The sequence below is a fragment of the Mobula hypostoma genome, chromosome 21, assembly GCF_963921235.1.
Source record: "Mobula hypostoma chromosome 21, sMobHyp1.1, whole genome shotgun sequence".
Classification (NCBI taxonomy): domain Eukaryota; kingdom Metazoa; phylum Chordata; class Chondrichthyes; order Myliobatiformes; family Myliobatidae; genus Mobula; species Mobula hypostoma.
In genome coordinates, this window is record NC_086117.1 from 10,098,028 (window position 1) to 10,119,092 (window position 21,065).

The following is a 21,065-nucleotide window of genomic DNA, read 5'->3' on the forward strand; positions in this document are numbered from 1 at the left end:
CGAAGGGATCTTTTTCTGTTGATCAGTGTCAGAAAAGCCAAATTAAATCCACTGTGATTCAATGTCGTAAAACAGTAAAACATGAAAATTTCCAAGGGGAGTGAATACGTTTTATAGGCACTGCATGTGAGTGATGATATGCCTGATTCTGATGTGGGTCTCTTTTGTGGACTGAGAGTGGGAAGGGTACAGGGAGATGGGAATGATGGTTGGGAAAAGGGGAAGGGAGGGGTGAGGGAGCATGGAGCACCAAAGACACATTCTGTAATAATAAATCAATTGTTTGGAATCAAATGATCTTTGCTGGTGTCTTGGGGCTGAGTGTGTCTTCACTCCCCCACCCCTGACACTCCTTCTCTGCCACCTGTCCCACACTCCTCCTGTGGTGCTCCACCTTCACTATTCCCAACATCCTTTTTTTCCCACCAGATTTACAAACTCGCTCTCTGCTCCACGTTGACAAATACAGCACTGTGCAGAAGTCTTGGGCATCCTACCTAGCTATATACTGTATATTGATAGGTAGAGATTTTATTGGTCCCAAAGGAAATTATTTTGTCAAAGTACCATTACAAGTGCACAGGTATACAAATATTAGAAGAGAAGAAAGAAAGAATATGTGCCTAAGATTTTGGCACAGTGCTATATATTATCTTTTTGTACATCTTTATATCATATTTTCAAATAAAATGTGATAGTTGAGTTCCCCCTCACTCCTATCAATAGGGAATCAAAATATGTGGAAATATTTTAATTGGAAAGGATTGTATCAGAAGTATTTTGGACACAAGCGCATGAAGTTTGTTGCTAATGTATTAAGAATGAAGGACTTGTCAGCTTATTGTTTTTGTTTTTCTGCTGTAACCTGTTTTTTCTAATTAATGAACATGCAACATGAAGCTCCTAGGCCATTGCAATGTTTACCCAACTGAGATATTAAGGAGAACTTCAGTCTTTTGAACCTTAGTTACTGTTCTCTGCGTTCATGTGGTTAGATCTTTGTGTAGCTGTCTCGAGATTTTCACTGACACCAAGGGATTAGTGTTGTTCATGTTGTATGGTTAGTGGTTTATACCTTTCGTATTACTCTGTTTGAGGCAGTTGAAATTTATTAAAGGTTGTGTGAACTTACTTTTCTTCTTCCCACCCCTTCAGAGTCGTTCAATGATGCCTGAAATATGGGATCTGTCTGAAGCTTTGCCAGATCTGTCCATGGATCCAATTACGGGTGTTGGAGTGGTTGCATCACGGTATCGGGCACCTGCCAGTTATGAAGTAGTAAGTATGATATCAGGTTCTGACTTCTCCAAAACTACATTTGTGCATATTGTACAGAAATTCTATTAAACATTTACTTCAACCACAAACTCCTGCCCATCTACCTGTCTGGAAGAAGAAGAAAGCCCTTAATTCCGAGTGGGGTCATCGGGACGCCGTCGTGATGGCTTTTTTTTTAGCAGGCTTTCGTATTTTTACGAGGCCGAGCTGCTAGCTCGATGCTCAACCCAGCATGGATGGAAAGTGTGCAAGGGAGCCGGCTGGATTCAAACTCGGGAGCATTCGCTCTGAAGGCTGGCGCTGATGCCACTATGCCAACAGCTGGCTAATCTACCTGTCTGTCTACCCAAAAAAGGTTTATAAGAGACTTGCTCAAAACTAAGGGTGCTGTTTTAAGGAAATACCATGCTGTGGGTCATCCCACACCTATCATTTCTTCACATGAATTAATTTGTATCTTTTCAAAGTCCCATTTTGTCTTGTATTTATTGAGGATTTATTGTCGGTAAAGATTAAATTTGCAGATCTTTTCAGAATTGGGTTTAATATCACTGACATTTGCCTGTCTTGGTGAAAGGTCTTAGCCTGAAATGTTGACTCTTTATTCCTTTCCATAGATGCTGTCTGACCTGCTGAACTCCTCAGAAATTTTGTGTGTGTGACTCTAGATTTTCAGCAGCTGCAGAATCTCTTGTGTTTATGTCATGAAATTCATTTTTTTGGCAGCAGTACAATGTAATACATAGAAACATAGAAAACCTACAGCACAATACAGGCCCTTCAGCCCACAATGCTGTAACGAACATGTACGTACTTAAGAAATTACCTAGGGTTACCCATAGCCCTCTATTTTTCTAAGCTCCATGTACGTATCCAAGAGTCTCTCAAAAGACTCTATCGTATCTGCCTCCACCACCATTGCCGGCAGCCCATTCCACACATTCACCACTCTCTGCGTTTATAAAAAAAAAATCTTTCTTTCTTTCTTTTTAAATCTTTTTATTGAGTAAGTATACAAAAAAGGTAAGCCATATAAACATTAATACAATGTTAAAGTATAATAAAATTCCAAAAGATAACAATACCAAAAAGAAAATACTACAAACAATGTAATTTAAGCATAAGAAACCAAGATAACATAATAGTATACTAGATTTTATATATATCAATGGAAAAAAAAGAAAAAAAACCCCCCAAAAAAAAACCCACCGTGCAACTAACTAAAAGCAAAGCAAAGCAATGGGCTAACTTGAAACCAAACAGAGTTAAACTTAAAATCACGTCCTCAATCCCGACCTCCATTAAAACAGTGAAGAAAAAACAAGAAGGGTAAATATTACATTAAATGAAAATATCGAATAAAAGGTCCCCAAATCTGTTCAAATTTAAATGAAGAATCATAAAGGTTACTTCTAATTTTCTCCAGATTCAAACATAAAATCGTCTGAGAAAACCAAAAAAAGGTAGTTGGAGCATTAAGCTCTTTCCAATGTTGTAAAATACATCTTTTCGCCATTAAAGTAAGAAATGCAATCATTCTACGGGCTGAAGGGGAAAGATTACTAGAAATTTTAGGTAGTCCAAAGATAGCAGTAATAGGGTGAGGAGAGATATCTATATTTAATACCTTAGAAATAATATTGAAAATATCTCTCCAAAAAGTTTCCAAAGTAGGGCAAGACCAAAACATATGAGTTAAAGAGGCTATCTGCCCCGAACATCTATCACAGAAAGGATTAATATGCGAGTAAAAACGCGCTAACTTATCTTTGGACATATGTGCTCTATGAACCACTTTAAATTGAATTAGGGAATGTTTAGCACAAATAGAGGAAGTATTAACTAATTGTAAAATCTGCCCCCAATCATCCACAGAAATGGTAAGCCCCAATTCCTGTTCCCAATCTACCCTAATCTTATCAAATGGAGCTTTCCTAAGTTTCATAATAATATTATAAATCATAGCCGATGCACCTTTCTGACATGGATTAAGGTTAATTATCGAATCTAAAATATATATAGGAGGAAGCATTGGAAAGGAAGAAAGTATAGTACTTAGGAAATTTCTAACTTGTAAATATCTAAAAAAATGTATTCTTGATAAGTTATATTTATTAGATAATTGTTCAAAAGACATAAGGGAACCATCTAAAAATAAATCCAAAAACCGTAAAATACCCTTAGTCTTCCAAGTTTGAAAAGCGCGATCCGTAAAAGAGGGAGGAAAAAATATGTTACCTAAAATAGGAATCGCTAACCCGAATTGATTAAGATCAGAAAATTTTCTGAATTGAAACCAAATGCGCAAAGCATATTTAACTATCGGGTTAGAGACCTGCTTAAGGCGTTTCGAATCAAAAGGAAGAGAGGAACCTAAAATAGAACCAAGTGTATAACCCTGAACAGATTGTAATTCCAATGCTACCCATTTAGGAATAGATAGTATGTCCCGGTCAAGTAACCAAAATTTCATATGTCGAATATTAATAGCCCAATAATAAAATCTAAAGTTAGGTAATGCTAAACCTCCATCTCTCTTAGCTTTCTGTAAATGTATTTTACCCAGTCTCGGATTCTTATTCTGCCAAATAAATGAAGAAATTTTAGAGTCAACTTTGTCAAAAAAAGATTTAGGAACGAAAATTGGTAATGCCTGAAACACATATAAAAATTTTGGCAAAAAAAACATCTTAACTGCATTAATACGACCAATCAAAGTTAAATATAAGGGAAACCATTTAGATGAAAGTTGAGTAATATGGTCTATTAATGGTAAAAAGTTAGTCTTAAATAAATCTTTATGTTTACAAGTAATTTTAATCCCAAGATATGAAAAGTAATTATTAATCAATTTAAATGGAAATTTATAATATAAGGGAAGATGTTTATTAATCGGAAAAAGTTCACTCTTACTAAGATTTAATTTATAACCTGAGAAAAGACCAAATTGTGCTAATAACTCTAAAACAGCAGGAATGGATCTCTCAGGATTAGAAATATATAAAAGTAAATCATCAGCATAGAGTGATAATTTATGGGACTTTAATCCCCGAGTTATCCCAGTAATATTTGAAGATTCTCGAATAGCAATTGCAAGAGGTTCTAATGCAATATCAAATAATAGGGGACTAAGAGGACAGCCTTGTCGAGTACCACGAAAGAGAGGAAAAAAAGGTGAGTTTAAGGAGTTAGTACGAACCGAGGCTACAGGGGAGTGATATAACAGTTTAATCCAGGATATAAATTTCAAGCTAAAATTAAACATTTCAAGCACCTTAAATAAATAAGGCCATTCTACTCTATCAAAAGCTTTCTCGGCATCTAAAGAAATAACACACTCAGGAACATTTTGTGAGGGAGTATAAACGATATTTAACAATGTACGAATATTATAAAAAGAGTAACAACCTTTAATAAAACCCGTTTGGTCTTCCGAAATAATAGAAGGAAGTACTTTTTCTAGTCTATTTGCTAATAACTTAGAAAAAACTTTAGAATCAACATTTAATAAAGATATTGGTCTATAAGATGCACATTGAGCAGGGTCTTTATCCTTCTTTAGTATTAAAGAAATTGATGCTCTATTAAAAGATTCCGGAAGTTTACCAAGTTTCAAAGAAGCCTCAAAAACCTTATAGAGCCAAGGAATCAATAAAGAAGCAAAACATTTATAAAATTCAACGGTAAACCCATCAGGGCCAGGAGCTTTCCCCAGATTCATAGAAAAAATAACATTCTTAATCTCATCCATTGTAATGGAAGTATCTAATAAAGAAGACATATCCTGTGAAATCTGAGGGAAGTCTAACTTATCTAAAAAATCATTCATATATTTAGAATCTCGAGGAGACTCTGATTGATATAAAGAAGAATAAAAATCACAAAAGGTTTGATTAATCCCCACATGATCCAATATCAATCGATCATTTTGGTTATAAATCTGATTGATTTGAGATTTAACATAATTAGATTTCAATTGATTAGCCAGCAGCTTGCCAATTTTATCACTGTGAACATAAAAATCACTTCTTGTTTTCTTTAATTGGTTTACAATCGAGGACGAGAGTAGTAAACTGTGTTCCATTTGAAGTTCAGTTCTTTGTTTGTATAGCTCCTCAGAAGGAGCCATAACATATTTCTTATCAATTTCTTTAATCTTGTCCACAATTGCCATCTCCTCCTGCTTCTGTTTCTTCCTCAAAGCAACGGAATACGAAATAATCTGACCCCGAATATAGGCTTTAAAAGTGTCCCAAAGAGTGTTAACCGAAATATCTTCTGTATGGTTAATTGTAAAAAAAAGCTCAATCTGTTCATTCATAAAATTAACAAAGTCCGAGTCCTGAAGCAACAGCGAATTAAAACGCCATTGTCTATTGTTTGGTATATTGGCCATAATTTTAATAGAAAGCTTAAGTGGAGCATGATCCGAAATGGTTATAGAATCATAATCACATTTAATCACTGAAGGAATGAGACGAGAATCAATGAAAAAATAATCAATTCTTGAATAGGAATGATGAACATGTGAAAAGAAGGAAAAATCTTTTTCCTGAGGATGCAGAAAACGCCAAATGTCCGTCGACCCAGAATCAGAAAGAAAAAAATTAATCAAATTTGCAGATTTATTAGGTAAAGTCCGTAAAGGAGCCGAACGGTCCAAAGCTGGAGATAAACAGGTATTAAGATCTCCGCCCCAAATCAATGAAAACTCGTTCAAATTCGGAAACTGATCAAACAATGATTTATAAAATTCCGGACAATCCATATTAGGAGCATAAACATTAACCAAAACTACTTTTTTATTAAATAGTAAACCACTAACCAATAAAAATCTACCATTCGGATCAGAGATAATATCCTGTTGTATAAAAGTAACTGAGGAGTCTATAAAAATAGAGACGCCTCGAATCTTAGCATTGGAGTTCGAATGAAATTGTTGTCCCTTCCAGAATTTGAAAAAACGTAGTCTGTCCCCCCTCCATACATGGGTCTCTTGTAAAAATAAAATTTGTGCTTTAAGTCTCCGGAACACTTTAAAAACTTTTTTCCTTTTAATAGGATGATTAAGACCATTAGTATTCCAGGAGACAAAATTAATAATAGACTCCATAAATCCTAAAGTCAACCCACAACAAGGAGGATTGACAATAGGCGCGACCCACAAACCCGGAGAGGAAACAGAACATACAAAAGATACCGGGGAAAAGGACGCAACCAATACTTCAATAATGTATATAGCCCAAAGAGAAACAAACTAAAACGTGAAGCCCCTCCCACCACCCCCCACCCCAAGACCCCAAGGCGAAATCTAAAGCAGACCCGCCAGAAAGAAGCAAGCGCTAAAACTACCCCCATGACTTCCGGTATACGCTCCCTAAAAAAAAGGTATAAATATGAAAAGGATCAGCTAATTGTAAAACAGTAAAAAAATAAGTAAAAAAAAGTTAGCTCAATTAAAATACACACAGAACAGAACAAAAGCCGGAAAGTATATATTAAAAAAAAACCACAATAAACCTCAAACTCATGAATAGACACAGCAACAAAAAAAATAGGATTATTAACATAAAATGATTATAAAAAGCAAAACAGAATAAAATTTAAAAAAAAACTACAAAATTTAAGGCCGCACAGGAAATACGTAAGATGACAAAAGGGAAGTAACCACCCAGAATCCCCTGGGAAAAGAAAGAAATGACGCAGTTAAAAAGAAAGTTTAGCAGCCATATTAAGAAATCGAAAGTAAACTTTTCTGCCCAAATAGGGCACAGAAAAGTTAAAACCAACCAATTCACAGCCTCCGATCAACGGAGAAAATTAAAAAAAGGCAATTAAGATGTTGAAGATGAAAGTTGATCCAGATAACTCTGGGCATCCGATGGAGAATCAAAAAAACGAAGGGCTCCATCTAACATGCGAATCCTTAGACGTGCAGGGTACAGCAGCGCTGGTCTTAAATCCATCTTATAGAATTCCGACATCACGGATCTGTAACGGACCCGTTGGTCCCAGATTGGTTTACTGAAATCTTCCACGAATCGGAACTTAAGATCCGAAAAATCAATGAAACCTTTAGATCGAGCGAATCGAAACAGTCTCTCCTTGTCTTGAAAGTAATGAAAACGTAAGATAACATGCCTAGGTCTATCTGACCTAGACGAGTATGATGGGATTCTGTGAACACGATCCAGTAGCGGTGGTTGGTCAGGAAATACAGTAGGGAATGCATCTTTTAAAAGTTGGGAGAAATATTTCATAGGGTTGTTAGCTTCCACGGCTTCCCTGACGCCAATCATTCGTAAATTCTGCCGTCGCATTCTAGATTCCAAGTCAGAGTTTTTAAAAGTCAAAAAGTCAAGTTTCTTCTTCATTACATTAATTGTTTCTTCGATTTTCCCCATCTTAAGCTCACTTTGTTGCGCGGATTTTTGAAGATCAGATATAGCCGACTGATGTTCCGCAATACATGTTTGCATCTTATCAATTAAATCGGCAATTTTCTGGAACTTAGTTGAGATTTCCGTATGAATCAGGTCTTTAACAAAGCCCACAATTTCTGTACGAATCATCTCCCTAACAGAGGTTGAAATTTCCCTCTGAATTAACTCCGATATCGCTTTCAAAGTCACCGGTGATTCAGTCGGAGGGAGATCCGTAGCTTTCGGTTTAACCGGAGGTTTACCATCCTTGCCGTCTTTCCCGTTCTTAGACATAGCCGATCTCAGTATCATCCAATTGTCAGAGAATTCAGTTTAATTCAAAGTATTGTAAAAATTGATGCCTTAATAGTTAATTAAAGTATAGCTGACCATAGAGAGAAAAAACTCAGAGGTAATGGAGCGAGTCAAGAACGCGACTTCACTCCATGAGCGCTACCGGAAGTCCTCTATATAAAAAAAAAAAAAAATCAACAACACCAACAAACAAACTTACCCCTGACATCTCCTTTGTATCTACTTCCAAGCACCTTAAAACTATGCCCTCTCATGCTAGCCATTTCAACCCTGGGAAAAAGCCTCTGACTGTCCACATGATCAAAGCCTCTCATCATCTTATACACATCCATCAGGTCACCTCTCATCCTCTGCCGCTCCAGGGAGAAAGGGCCGAGTTCACTCAACCTATTCCCATAAGACATGTTCCCCAATCCGGGCAATATCCTTGTAAATCTCCTCTGCACCCTTTGTATAGTTTCCACATTGTTCCTGTAGTGAGGTGACCAGAACTGAGCACAGTACTCCAGGTGGGGTCTGACCAGGGTCCTATATAGCTGTAACATTACCTTTCGGCTCCTAAACTCAGTCCCACGACTGATGAAGGTCAATACACCGTATGCCTTCTTAACTATAGAGTCAACCTGCGCAGCAGCTTTGAGTGTCCTATGGACTTGGACCCCAAGATCCCTCTGATCCTCCACGCTGCCAAGAGTATTACCATTAATACTATATTCTGCCATCATATTTGACTTACCAGAATGAACCACCTCACACTTATCTGGGGTGAACTCCATCTGCCACTTCTCAGCTCAGTTTTACATCCTATTGATGTCCCTCTGTAACCTCTGACAGCCCTTCACACTATCCACAACACCCTCAACCTTTGTGTCATCAGCAAATTTACTAACCCATTCCTCTATTTCCTCATCCAGGTAGTTTATAAAATTCAGGAAGAGAAGGGGCCCCAGAACGGATCCTTGAGGCACACCATTGATCACTGACCTCCATGCAGAATATGATCTGTCTACAACCACTCTTTGCCTTCTGTGGGCAAGCTAATTCTGGATCCACAAAGCAAGGCCTCATTGGATCCCATGCCTCCTTACTTTCTCAATGAGCCTTGCATGGTGTACCTTATTAAATGCCTTGCTGAAATCCAAAAACACTACATCTACTACTCTACCTTCATCAGCGTGTTTAGTCACATCCTCAAAAAAAATTCAGTCAGGCTTGTAAAGCACGACCTGCCTTTTACAAAGCTTGCTGACTATTCCTAAATTATACTGTGCCTCTCCAAATGTTCATAAATTCTTCCTCTCAGGCTCTTTTCCATCAACTTACCAACCACAGAAGTTAGACTCACTGGTCTATAATTTCCTGGGTTATCTCCACTCCCTTGAATAAGGGAACAATATCTGCAACCCTCCAATCCTCTGGAACCTCTCCCATCCCTACTGATGATGCAAAAATCATTGCTAGAGGCTCAGCAATCTCCTCCCTTGCCTCCCACAGTAGCCTGGGGTACATCTCATCCGGTCATGGAGACTTATTCAACTTGATGCTTTCCAAAAGATTGAGCACATCCTCTTAATGTCTGTATGCGCAAGCTTTTCAATCCACTGTAAGTCATCCCTACAATTGCCAAAATCCTTTTCCGTAGTGAATACTGAAGCAATGTATTCATTAAGTACCTCTGCTATCTCCTCCGGTTCTATGCGCACTTTTCCACTGTTACACTTGATTGGTCCTATTCTCTCATGTCTTATCCTCTTGTTCTTCACATACTTGTAGAGTGCCTTGGGGTTTTCTTTAATCCTGCTCGCCAAGGCCTTCTCTTGGCCTCTTCTGGCTGTCCTAATTCCATTCTTGAGCTCCTTCCTGCTAGCCTTATAATCTTCTAGATCTCTATTATTACCTAGTTTTTTGAACCTTTCATAAGGTTTTCTTTTCTTCTTGACTAGATTTTCAACGGCCTTTGTACACCACGGTTCTTGTTCACTACCATTCTTTCCCTGTCTCATTGGAATGTACCTATGCAGAACACCACGCAAATATCCCCTGAACGTTTGCCACATTTCTGCCGTACATTTCCCTGAGAACATCTGTTCCCAATTTATGCTTCCAAGTTCCTGCCTGATAGCTTCATATTTCCCCTTACTCCAATTGAATGCTCTCCTAACTTGGCTGTTCCTATCCCTCTCCAGTGCTGTGGTAAAGGAGATGGAGATAGTGATCACAATTCTAAAATGCGCTCCCCCTGAGAGACCTGACACATGAATAAGTAAACTACAATAAGAGATTTTAGATTAAAATATAAATTTAATTAAACAGGTAGTGCAAAAAGATAGCAAAAATAGTGAGGTTGTGTTCATGAACCAGAGAAAATCTGCAGATCAGGAAATCTAAGCAATGCACACAAAATGCTGGAGGAACTCAGCTGGCCAGGCAGCATTTATTTTCTATTCTTGGCCTGCTGAGTTCCTCCAGCATTTTGTACGTGTTGAGATAGCGTTCATGGGTTGGTTCATTGTCCATTCAGAAATCTGATGGCAGAGGGATTTTGAGGGTCTTTTGTATGTTCAAATGCCTGTTTGAATGTTGTGTAATGTGCATACAATAGATCATATCATAGGCTTATCAATATCATTGGATGGTACTTTGATCCAGTTTCATGGTCTTATTACATTTCAAATCTTTTGCTTTTTGTTTTAAGTTTTATTCTTTCACTCCAATCCAACAAATACTGGAATGGGCATCTCCCCCATGTATCTAATTAGTAAATTAAAAGGCTACTCTGCATGGAAAAAATATTTTCTGTTGAAAATATTACTGGAGATTCAATGAAAATGAATTCTCAATTGATTTCAGATACCATTATGTAAAAACAGTCACAAAGAAAATAAGAACAATCCTCAGCTTTTCATTTTTGTACTGAGCAAGATTTTGATTTTCTTTAAACAGTTTTCTGTATTTACATACACCATAATGGGTATCTGTAGAATGAGCTACAAGGCTATAATTTGCTTGAGCACTCTAGGCAATGTTTATAAGCTGTTTTAGCTTCCCTTCTAAGTTTGATGTGTGCCAACCCTTTTAAATTACAGTCTCTTAATCTGCTTCTCAAGTGTGCATTCTTCCATGGATTATGATGAGAACATTGAAACCATTATAGATTATTTAAGTGTACTGTTGTCTTTTGTGAAGATTGTGCCTGGAACTGTCATTACAGATTTGAACTATTAATTTTTGAAATCCACTCATGTATTGTCTAAGAAAACATTTGACATAATTGTATTCTTTTTTGAATACAGTCATCTAATGCAGTTGTCGTAGTTCCTCCTATGCTTCTGCACTGCTGAATCTCGATTTTATCTCTGCTTTCTCCTCATGAGTTTTTAATTTTGCCCTCATACATTCTGAAGCACGTCAGCAGCATCTCCCACAGCTTTTCGCAATTTGTGGCTTCTTCACTCTGACGGTTGTAATGATTGATTGTCATTAAATTTTGATTGCTCTACCATTCGATGTTCTTTTTGTTTAGATCTCTCCACCATCTCTATATTAATGGACTTCAATGAAAGTTCATCAATTTGACCCGCTAACTTATGTTACTCTCTTACGAATGCTGCCTGACTTGCCGAAATCCAGAACCATTTTATGATTTTATTTTTTCTTGACAGCATCTGCAAGTTCTGTGTATCTTGTTAATTGACAGGTTGCCCAGGGTATTGTCTTGCGGTCTGCACTAATCCTCTTCATTCCCTCACCACTGTGTCCAGTTGAGAAAGATTGCATTTGACCATAAACTGAATTTGTCAATCTCAACGTTGTCATTACAACAAAAGCTTAATTCTGTCTTAGTTATTTTTTCCCTCTGTTAAGCCAGTTGCTGATGAAATTATCAACTGTGCTGTGGTAATGTCTAATCAGGACATTCATTAAGTTAGACCATAAGACATAGGAGTAGAATTAGGTCATTCAGGACGTCGAGTCTGCTCCACCATTCCATGGTGGCTGATTTATTATCCCTCTCAACCACATTTTTCCTCTTTCTCCCCATAACCTTTGACACCCTTACTAATCAATAACCTATCAGCCTCCATTTTAAATATATCTATGATTTGGCCTCCACAGCCCTCTTTGGCAATTAATTTCACAGATTCACCACCTTCTGGCTAAAGAAATTCCTCCTAATCTCTGTTCTAAAGAGACATTATATTTTGAGACTGTGCCATCTGGTCCTAGATTCTCTCAATGCTGCAAATATCCCTTCCACGTCCACTCAATCTAGGCCTTTCAATGCTCAATAGGTTTTAATGAGATTCTCCCCCCCCCCCCCCATTTTTCTAAACTCCAGTGAGTATGGGCCCAGAACCATCAAACTCTTCTTGTATATTAACCTTTTCATTCCTGGGATAATTTTTGTGTACTTTGTCTGGACCCTCTCCAATACCAGCACATCTTAGATAAGGAGCTCAAAACTGCTCACCATATTCCATGTGCTGTCTGACCAATGTCCTTTAAAACCTCAACAATGCACCCTAGCTTTTTATTCTAGTCTTCGTGAATTTCTTCTTCTCCCATCTCCAGATTTCTGAGTATTCCATGAACTTATTTCATTATTACTTTTTTGCTTTATTTATATAGTTTGTAATTATAGTAATTTTATGCCTTTTCCTTGTACTGCTGCAGCAAAACAACAATTTTCATGTATATAAGACGGTGAAAATAACTGATTTTTGATTCAGTCTAGATCATTTTATAGTTCACCTGAATTTCCTCCTCTTCCTTCTTAAAAGCCTAAGGTTATCTATATCTTTCCTTGTAGAGCCAATAACAATATTTATTTCTGGTGAAGTGTGCTTTGAGTGGTGGTGGTGGAGTTATAAATATTGATCTTGTGGTACCTAATGCGGGAATGGTTAAGATAAAGTTATAGTTTGATAAATGGGCATAACATTAAACTTAGAGTACAGGTCAGTCTACTGAATGTTTGATGGAAAAACATCCCAAGCAGATTTAATTGTTAGACTGAAAAAAAGCTTAATTAGTCGGGGTGTCATAGTAACATAGAGGTTAGCATGACGCTATTACAGGGCAATGGAGCTTGGAGTTAATTTCTGGCTCTGCTAGGAGCTTGTCTGTTCTCCCTATGAGCGCGTGGGTTTCCTCCAGGTGCTCCAGGTGCTCCAGTTTCCTCCCACATTCCAAAGACGTATGGGTTAGTAAGCTAATTGCTTGTTGTAAATTGGCCTGTGATTAGGTTAGGGTTAAAGGGTTATATAGGTGGGTTGCTGTGTGACGTGGCTTTTTGGGTTGGAAGAACTTGTTCTTCAATGTATCTTTAAATGAAAAGAAAGTCAAAGCCTGTATAGACTTGCTAAAGGCAAATCTTATTCCACTGGCTTGATTGAATTCTTGAAAGTGATGCTGAAAATTGATAAGCAATATGTCGTTGTAATGTATATAGACTTTCAGTGACATTTAGTAAAGTAACACATAATAGTTGAAGCTATAAAAGTGCAATGCCTGGTGGATAAAAACCTGCCTGAGGCTCAGAAGGCAAGGTGGTGATAAACACTTTTACCAGGGAGATGCTTATTTGATGTACGTTAATGTTTTGGATTTTGGCATCCACACGACTATAAAATCCCAACAATCTGTTATCTGATTGTTTTGAAGTCCTGATGGGCTGATATCTGGCTCGGGTTCATTCATTAGTTTGAAATGTGAGCTGAGGTCCAGAACACAAACTGGAGGTGTGGCCCTGCTGGAGTCTGAACTGTGAGTTGGATGTATGGCTTTAACCGGGGTTGGGATCCAGAACATTGGGTAAGGAATGTCGGTAATAGATACAAAATGCTGGAAGAACTCAGCAGGCCAGGCAGCATATGTGGAAAAGAGTATAGTCGACTGTTTGGGCCAAGACATTTCAGCAGGAAGTCCTTGCCTTGATTTCCAGTATCTGGAAATTTTCTGTTGTTAAGGAATGTCGGTGTAGCTTTGTGACCAGAGCTGGGATCTAGAGTCAAAGTGACCTGTTCACTTGAAACTGGCTGGGTTCACTGGAAAATTTCTTGTACTAAAGGTATAACATGTTAAAAATGTTTGCTTGGACATTAATGAGTAACAAACTGGTGGATACAACCCAGTCCATCACAGGTAAAACCCTCCTCACCACCGAGGCCATGCTCTTTTCTCACTGCTGCCATCAGGAAGAAGGTACAGGAGCCATAGATCCCACACCACCAGGTTCAGGAACAGTTATTACCCTTCAACCATCAGACTCCTGAACCAGAGGGGATAACTTCACTCACCTCAACACTGAACTAATTCCACAACCTATTGATTCACTTTCAAGGATTTTGCAACTCATGTTCTCAAATTATTTATTTAATTGTTATTATTTGCATAATAATAAAAAAGGAAATGGGTCTCAATTATTTCTTTCTTTTTGTATTTACATAGTTTATTATCTTTTGCATGCTGGTTGAATAGGATGCGAAGGATGTTGGCAATGGTGAGGGTGGAGCACTGTAAGGTGTGACGCAAATGGTAGAGAAGGAGTGCCGGCAGTGGGTTTGGCTCAGGTGTAGACGCACAGCCCTGAGACACCAGGCATGGTCATTAGATTCCAACAGTTGGATTATTGTTCATTACAGAACGTCCCTCTGGTGCTTCCCGTTCCCTCTCCTCCTTTCTGCTTTTCCCAACCATGATTCCCCTCTCCCTGTCCTCTTCCCACTCTCAATCCACAATAGAGACCCAAATCAGAATCAGGTCTATTATCACTCACTTGCCAAGAATTATTTTTTTGCGGCAGCAGTACAGTGCAATGCATAAAATTACTGCAGTACTGTGCAAAAGTCTTAGGCACCCTTAGCTATGTATATGTGCCTAAGACTTTTGCACAGTATTGAACTTTAAACCATCCATAAAATCTGTGAGTCATACCATCAGAATCTCAAAAGTGCAGGTTTATCTGAGTTTTGTTATTTGGAAAAACAGGAAACCATGAGGTGGTTAGTAACAGACGTTTGGATGACCTGAAGTGGTGAGTCACAGGGCAGATGAAATATAATGCGACGAATTGCAGTTTGGTTTAAAAAAATAATAGAAATGTAAGCACCATAGTGCATAGTGCAGTTTTAAAGTGACACTGCAGTCTGGGTGTGTTAGTCCACAAGGCATTAAAAGTGGCAGGGCAAGTTTAGTAAGTGGCTTTACAGACTTGCTAGAACCTTAGTGTTATAAAAGAAGGGTTTAATAAAAAAAAAGCAGCAGTGAATGTTTGTGAAACACTGTGCAGCCTCAGCTGAAGCATTAAGGCCAATTGTGGGTTCACGCTTCAGAAATAAACAGGAGATTGAATAGGAGATCGTGGTAATAAATTATTTTGACTATATGGAGTTTAGGTGAAACTGGTATTGTTCTACTTAAGAACAGAGAACAATAAGAGCATATTTGTTTAAAAAAAACTTCAAAATTATCAACTGTTTTGATAGTATAACTGGTGGATGTGTCTTAAGAAGCTCATCTGGTTATATGAGGTTAAAAAAATTGAATGTGGCAAGCACAACGTAAATGGGTGGTGAAGCAGCTTCAAGAATAATTTTAAAAGGGATTTTAAAAAAAGTATTTGATGTGGGGGGAATACAGTGAGTAAATTAATTAGTTAGTTCTTTCAAGGATCTAGTGGTGTCCTTTCTGTGCTGAATCGTTCTGTTTATAAGCAGAGTTCAAAGTAAATTTATTATTAAAGTACTTGTATGTCACCATATACAACCCTGAGATTCATCTTGTGGGTATATTAATCCATAGAATAATAACCATAACAGAATCAATGAAAGGCCACCCAATTTGGGTGTTCAAGCAGTGTGCAAAAGGCACCAAACTTGAAAGTGAGTCCACAGGTTATGGGAACATTTTAGTGAAGTTGAGTGAAGTTATCTCTTTGGTTCAAGAGCCTGATGGTTGAGGGGTAGAAACTGTTCCTGAACCTGTTGGTGTGATTAGTATTTAGTTCTCCAGCTGTGAGATTTTACTTGGAACTTGCAACACTAGCAGAGTTAATAGGGGTTCATAAAAATCAGGAGCCCGCAAATGGTGGAGATCTGAAGTAAATGGTGAACTTGCTGGAAATACTCAGCAGGTTAGGATGCAACTGTGAAGAGAGGGTTAAAGTTTCAAATTGAAGACCCAGGAGATGGGTGAGAGTGGGAAGGTAGATGGTAGGAGAAGGGGGATGAAATGTTTCCCTGATTCTTCCTTCACCCTCTCCCCCTCACCCTACCTAGTCTCTCCTATCATCTGCCAGCTTGTATTCTTTCTCTCCCCCACCCCACCACCTTACTCTGGTTTTTTTCCCCCCTTCCTTCCCAGTCCTGATGAAGGGTCTCTTCCCAAAATGTCAATTGTCTATTCCCCTCCACAGATGCTGCACGGCCTGTTGAGTTCATTGGGCATTTTGTGTTTGTTGCTCTGGATTTCCAGTATCTGCAGAATGTCTTGTGTTAATGAATACCAAAGGCAATCTGAAGCATTTGCCCCTGTTTACAACCAGAAGTAATCAGAGGGTGATCCACTGCAGCCTCCTCCGATCTAGTAATAGTCATTGTAGGGCAATCACTTGAGTCAGTGTGGACATGGTGGAGGATTACAAGTACCTGGGGATACGAATTGACAATAAACTGGACTGGTCAAAGAACACTGAGGCTATCTACAAGAAGGGTCAGAGCCGTCTCTATTTCCTGAGGAGACTGAGGTCCTTTAACATCTCCGGACGATGCTGAGGATGTTCTACGAGTCTGTGATGGCCAGTGCTGTCATGTTTGCTGTTGTGTGCTGGGGCAGCAGGCTGAGGGTAGCAGACACCAACAGAATCAACAAGCTCATTCGTAAGGCCAGTGATGTTGTGGGGATGGAACTGGACTCTCACTGGTGTCTGAAAAGAGGATGCTGTCTAAGTTGCATGCCATCTTGGTCAATGTCTCCCATCTACTACATAATGTACTGGTTGGGCACAGGAGTACATTCAGCCAGAGACTCATTCCTCCAAGATGCAGCACAGAGCGTCATAGAAAGTCATTCCTGCCTGTGGCCATCAAACTTTACAACTCCTCCCTTGGAGGGTCAGACATCCTGAGCCGATAGGCTGGTCCTGGACTTACTTCATAATTTCCTGGCATAATTTACGTATTACTATTTAACTATTTATGGTTCTATTACTATTTATTATTTATGGTGCAGCTGTAACCGAAACCAATTTCCCCTGGGATCAATAAAGTATGACTATGACTATGACTATGAGTCAATTATAATGCAAACAACAGGAATTCTGCAATATTGGCGAGACCCGACGCAGACTGGGAGACCGCTTTGCTGAACATCTATATTCTGTCTGCCAGAGAAAGCAGGATCTCCCAGTGGCCACACATTTTAATTCCACATCCCATTCCCATTCTGACATGTCTATCCACGGCCTCCTCTACTGTAAAGATGAAGCCACACTCAGGTTGGAGGAACAACACCTTATATTCCGTCTGGGTAGCCTCCAACCTGATGGCATGAACATCGACTTCTCTAACTTCCGCTAATGCCCCACCTCCCCCTCGTACCCCATCTGTTACTTATTTTTATACACACATTCTTTCTCTCACTCTCCTTTTTCTCCCTCTGTCCCTCTGAATATACCCCTTGCCCATCCTCTGCGTTCCCCCCCCCCTTGTCTTTCTTCCCGGACCTCCTGTCCCATGATCCTCTCATATCCCTTTTGCCTATCACCTGTCCAGCTCTTGGCTCCATCCCTCCCCCTCCTGTCTTCTCCTATCATTTTGGATCTCCCCCTCCCCCTCCAACTTTCAAACCCCTTACTCACTCTTCCTTCAGTTAGTCCTGACGAAGGGTCTCGGCCTGAAACGTCGACTGCAGCTCTTCCTAGAGATGCTGCCTGGCCTGCTGCGTTCACCAGCAACTTTTATGTGTGTTGCTTGAGTCAATTATAATGTTTTCCAAAGGAGTTGTCTTGGGTGGTTGTAGAGGCCGATCTGGGATCCACATAATTGAGTTGTTAGGGTGATTCCGTTAATGGAGAAACCTGTGTGTGATTTTGTTTAATGTAGGGAATTTGAGGCACTGGCAGCAATCACATGGCACTTGACAGATCGGGGTCAGGGTCCAGTGGCATGAAGTGCAAAATGACTGGGGACCTTCACCACCGTTGTGATGTGTCATCATCTTTATCATCTCCACTGTTGATGTCTTAGTTGGATCACTGTCTGCCTGGAACCTCCCCCTTGATCTTACCACCATGGGTACCAAATGGCTAAACTCCAGACAGCATCGCTATCAGGATCTCAGGAGCTGACGAGTCTCTCCTCCACAACAAAGTGACGATCCTTTCACATGGAGGCATCTTTACAGTGAAGGTTGATAGGTTATTGATTAGTAAGGGCGTCAAAGGTTATGAGAAAGCGGAAGAAATCGGTTTACAGGGAAAATAAATCAGCCATGATGGAATGGCAGAGTAGACACAATAGGCCAAATGGCTAAATTCTGCTCCTGCATCAGTCACTGAAAGCAAGCATGCAAGTACAGCAGGCAGTGAAGAAAGCTAATGGCATGCTGGCCTTCATAACAGGGGGAATTGAGTATAAGAGCAAAGAGGTCCTTCTGCAGCTGTACAGGGCCCTGGTGAGACCACACCTGGGGTACTGTGTGCAGTTTTGGTCTCCAAATTTGAGGAAGGACATTCTTGCTATTGAGGGAGTGCAGCGTAGGTTCACAAGGTTAATTCCCGGGATGGTGGGACTTTCATATGTCGAAAGATTGGAGCGACTGGGCTTGTATACTCTGGAATTTAGAAGGCTGAGAGGGGATCTTATTGAAACATATAAGATTATTAAGGGATTGGACACGCTGCGGGCAGGAAGCATGTTCCCGCTGATGGGTAAGTCCAGAACGAGAGGCCACAGTTTAAGAATTAGGGGTAGGCCATTTAGAACGGAGTTGAGGAAATACTTTTTCACCCAGAGAGTGGTGGATATATGGAATGCTGTGCCCCAGAAGACTGTGGAGGCCAAGTCTCTGGATGTTTTCAAAAAAGAGATGGATAGAGCTTTTAAAGATAGCGGAATCAAAGGTTATAGGGGTAAGGCAGGAACTGGATACTGATTGTGGATGATCAGCCATGATCACAGTGAATGGCGGTGCTGGCTCGAAGGGCCTAATGGCTTACTCCTGCACCTATTGTCTATTGTCTACATTTTAAAGTCTAATGGCTGTTTTAAGATAGTTTGGGTTGTTGGAGATTAGTCACCTTGACCCTAAGTTAGCACGACAGGAATTTCTCAAGGCAGGCAGCATCCTTGACTCAGTCTTCACCTGTTTCAGAGGCATGTACACTTCTATAGGAACAGAATTTGAGGTATTTTTTGATGATTTTGTGATGTTAATTCCATTAGATTATGATTACATGCGGTAAGATTTGAATGAGATTCGGGCATGGGCTGTAAATGACATTTAACATTTAATGCCAGACAATGAGCACTTCAACAAAGGAGAGTATGGTCATCTACCCTGGACATTCAATGGAATACATTTTGGATTTAGGCCTCACCATTAGCATTATTGGAATTGGGAAGAATGGTCACCACTCAGCTCAAACTCGACTGGAGCAGACACAAGGCCACAAGGCATAGGAGCAGAATTAAGCCATTTGGCTCATCAAGTCTGCTCTGCCATTTGATCAAGACTGATCCATTTTCCCTCTCAACCCCATTCCCCTGCCCTCTCCCTGTAACCTTTGATGCCTTTTCTTCTAGTTAAAAAGGCAAAGTTACAAGAACAATAGCATGTAACATAGAGCATAGAAACATAGAAAAACAACAGCACAATACAGGCCCTTTGGCCCACAGTGCTGTGCCGAACATGTACTTACTTTAGAAATTACTTAAGGTTACCCATAGCCCTCTATTTTGCTAAGCTTCATGTACCTGTCTAGGAGTTTCTTAGAAGACCCTATCGTACCGCCTCCACCACCATTGCCGGCAGCCCATTCCATGCACTCACTGCTCTCTGCGTTTTTTAAAAAAAAGACAAACAAACTTACACCTGACATCTCCTCTGTACCTACTTCTATGCACCTTAAAACCGTGCCCACTCATGATAACCATTTCAGCCCTGGGAAAAAGCTTCTGACTATCCACATGATGAATGTCTCCCATCACCTTATACACCTCTATCAGGTCATCTCTCATCCTCCGTCGCTCTAAGGGGGAAAAAAGGCCAAGTTCACTAACCTGTTCTCATAAGGCATGCTCCCCAATCCAGGCAACATCCTTGTAAATCTCCTCTGCACCCTTCCTATAGTTTCCACATCCTTCCTATAGTGAGGTGACCAGAACTGAGCACAATACTCCAAGTGGGGTCTGACCAGGTCCTTTATAGCTGTAACATTACCTCTCGGCTCTTAAACTCAATCCCATGGTTGATGAAGGCCAATGCACCGTATGCCTTCCTAACCACAGAGTCAACTTGCACAGCAGCTTTGTGTGTCCTATGGACTTGGACCCCAAGATCCCTCTGATCGTCCACACTGCCGAGAGTCTTAACATTAATACTATATTTTGCCATCATATTTGACCTACCAAAATGAACCACTTCACAGTTATCTGGGGTGAACTCCATCTGCCACTTCTCAGCCCAGTTTTGCATCCTATCGATATCCCACTGTAACCTCTGACAGCCCTCCACACTATCCACAACGCCCCCAACGTTTGTGTCATCAGCAGATTTACTAACCCGTCCTTCCACTTCCTCACCCAGGTCACTTATAAAAATCACGAAGAGAAAGGGTCCCAGAACAGATCCCTGAGGGACTCCACTGGTGACCGACCTCCATGAAGAATATGACCCATCTACAACCACTCTTTACCTTCTGTGGGCAAGCCAATTCTGGATCCACATAGCGATGTCCCCTTGAATCCCTTGCCTCCTTACTTTCTCAATAAGTCCTGCATGTAACTCGCATTCAAAGTGTTCAAAGTCTTTTTCCTCTCATGTCACGAG

The 21,065-nt window shown here is 39.8% G+C and overlaps 1 protein-coding gene across 4 annotated transcripts in view; it reads left to right on the forward strand.

The window, feature by feature from the left end:
* The window catches only part of mvb12ba (multivesicular body subunit 12Ba), a 302,283-nt gene that overhangs the window by 49,954 nt on the left and 231,264 nt on the right, over nt 1–21,065 (forward strand). For all 4 annotated transcript variants that reach the window (XM_063073420.1, XM_063073422.1, XM_063073421.1 and 1 more), the window contains exon 2: nt 1,156–1,278. In XM_063073420.1, coding sequence (XP_062929490.1) covers nt 1,165–1,278 — 114 coding nt within the window. In that variant the 5' untranslated portion in view covers nt 1,156–1,164. The remainder of the gene's footprint in view (nt 1–1,155; nt 1,279–21,065) is intronic.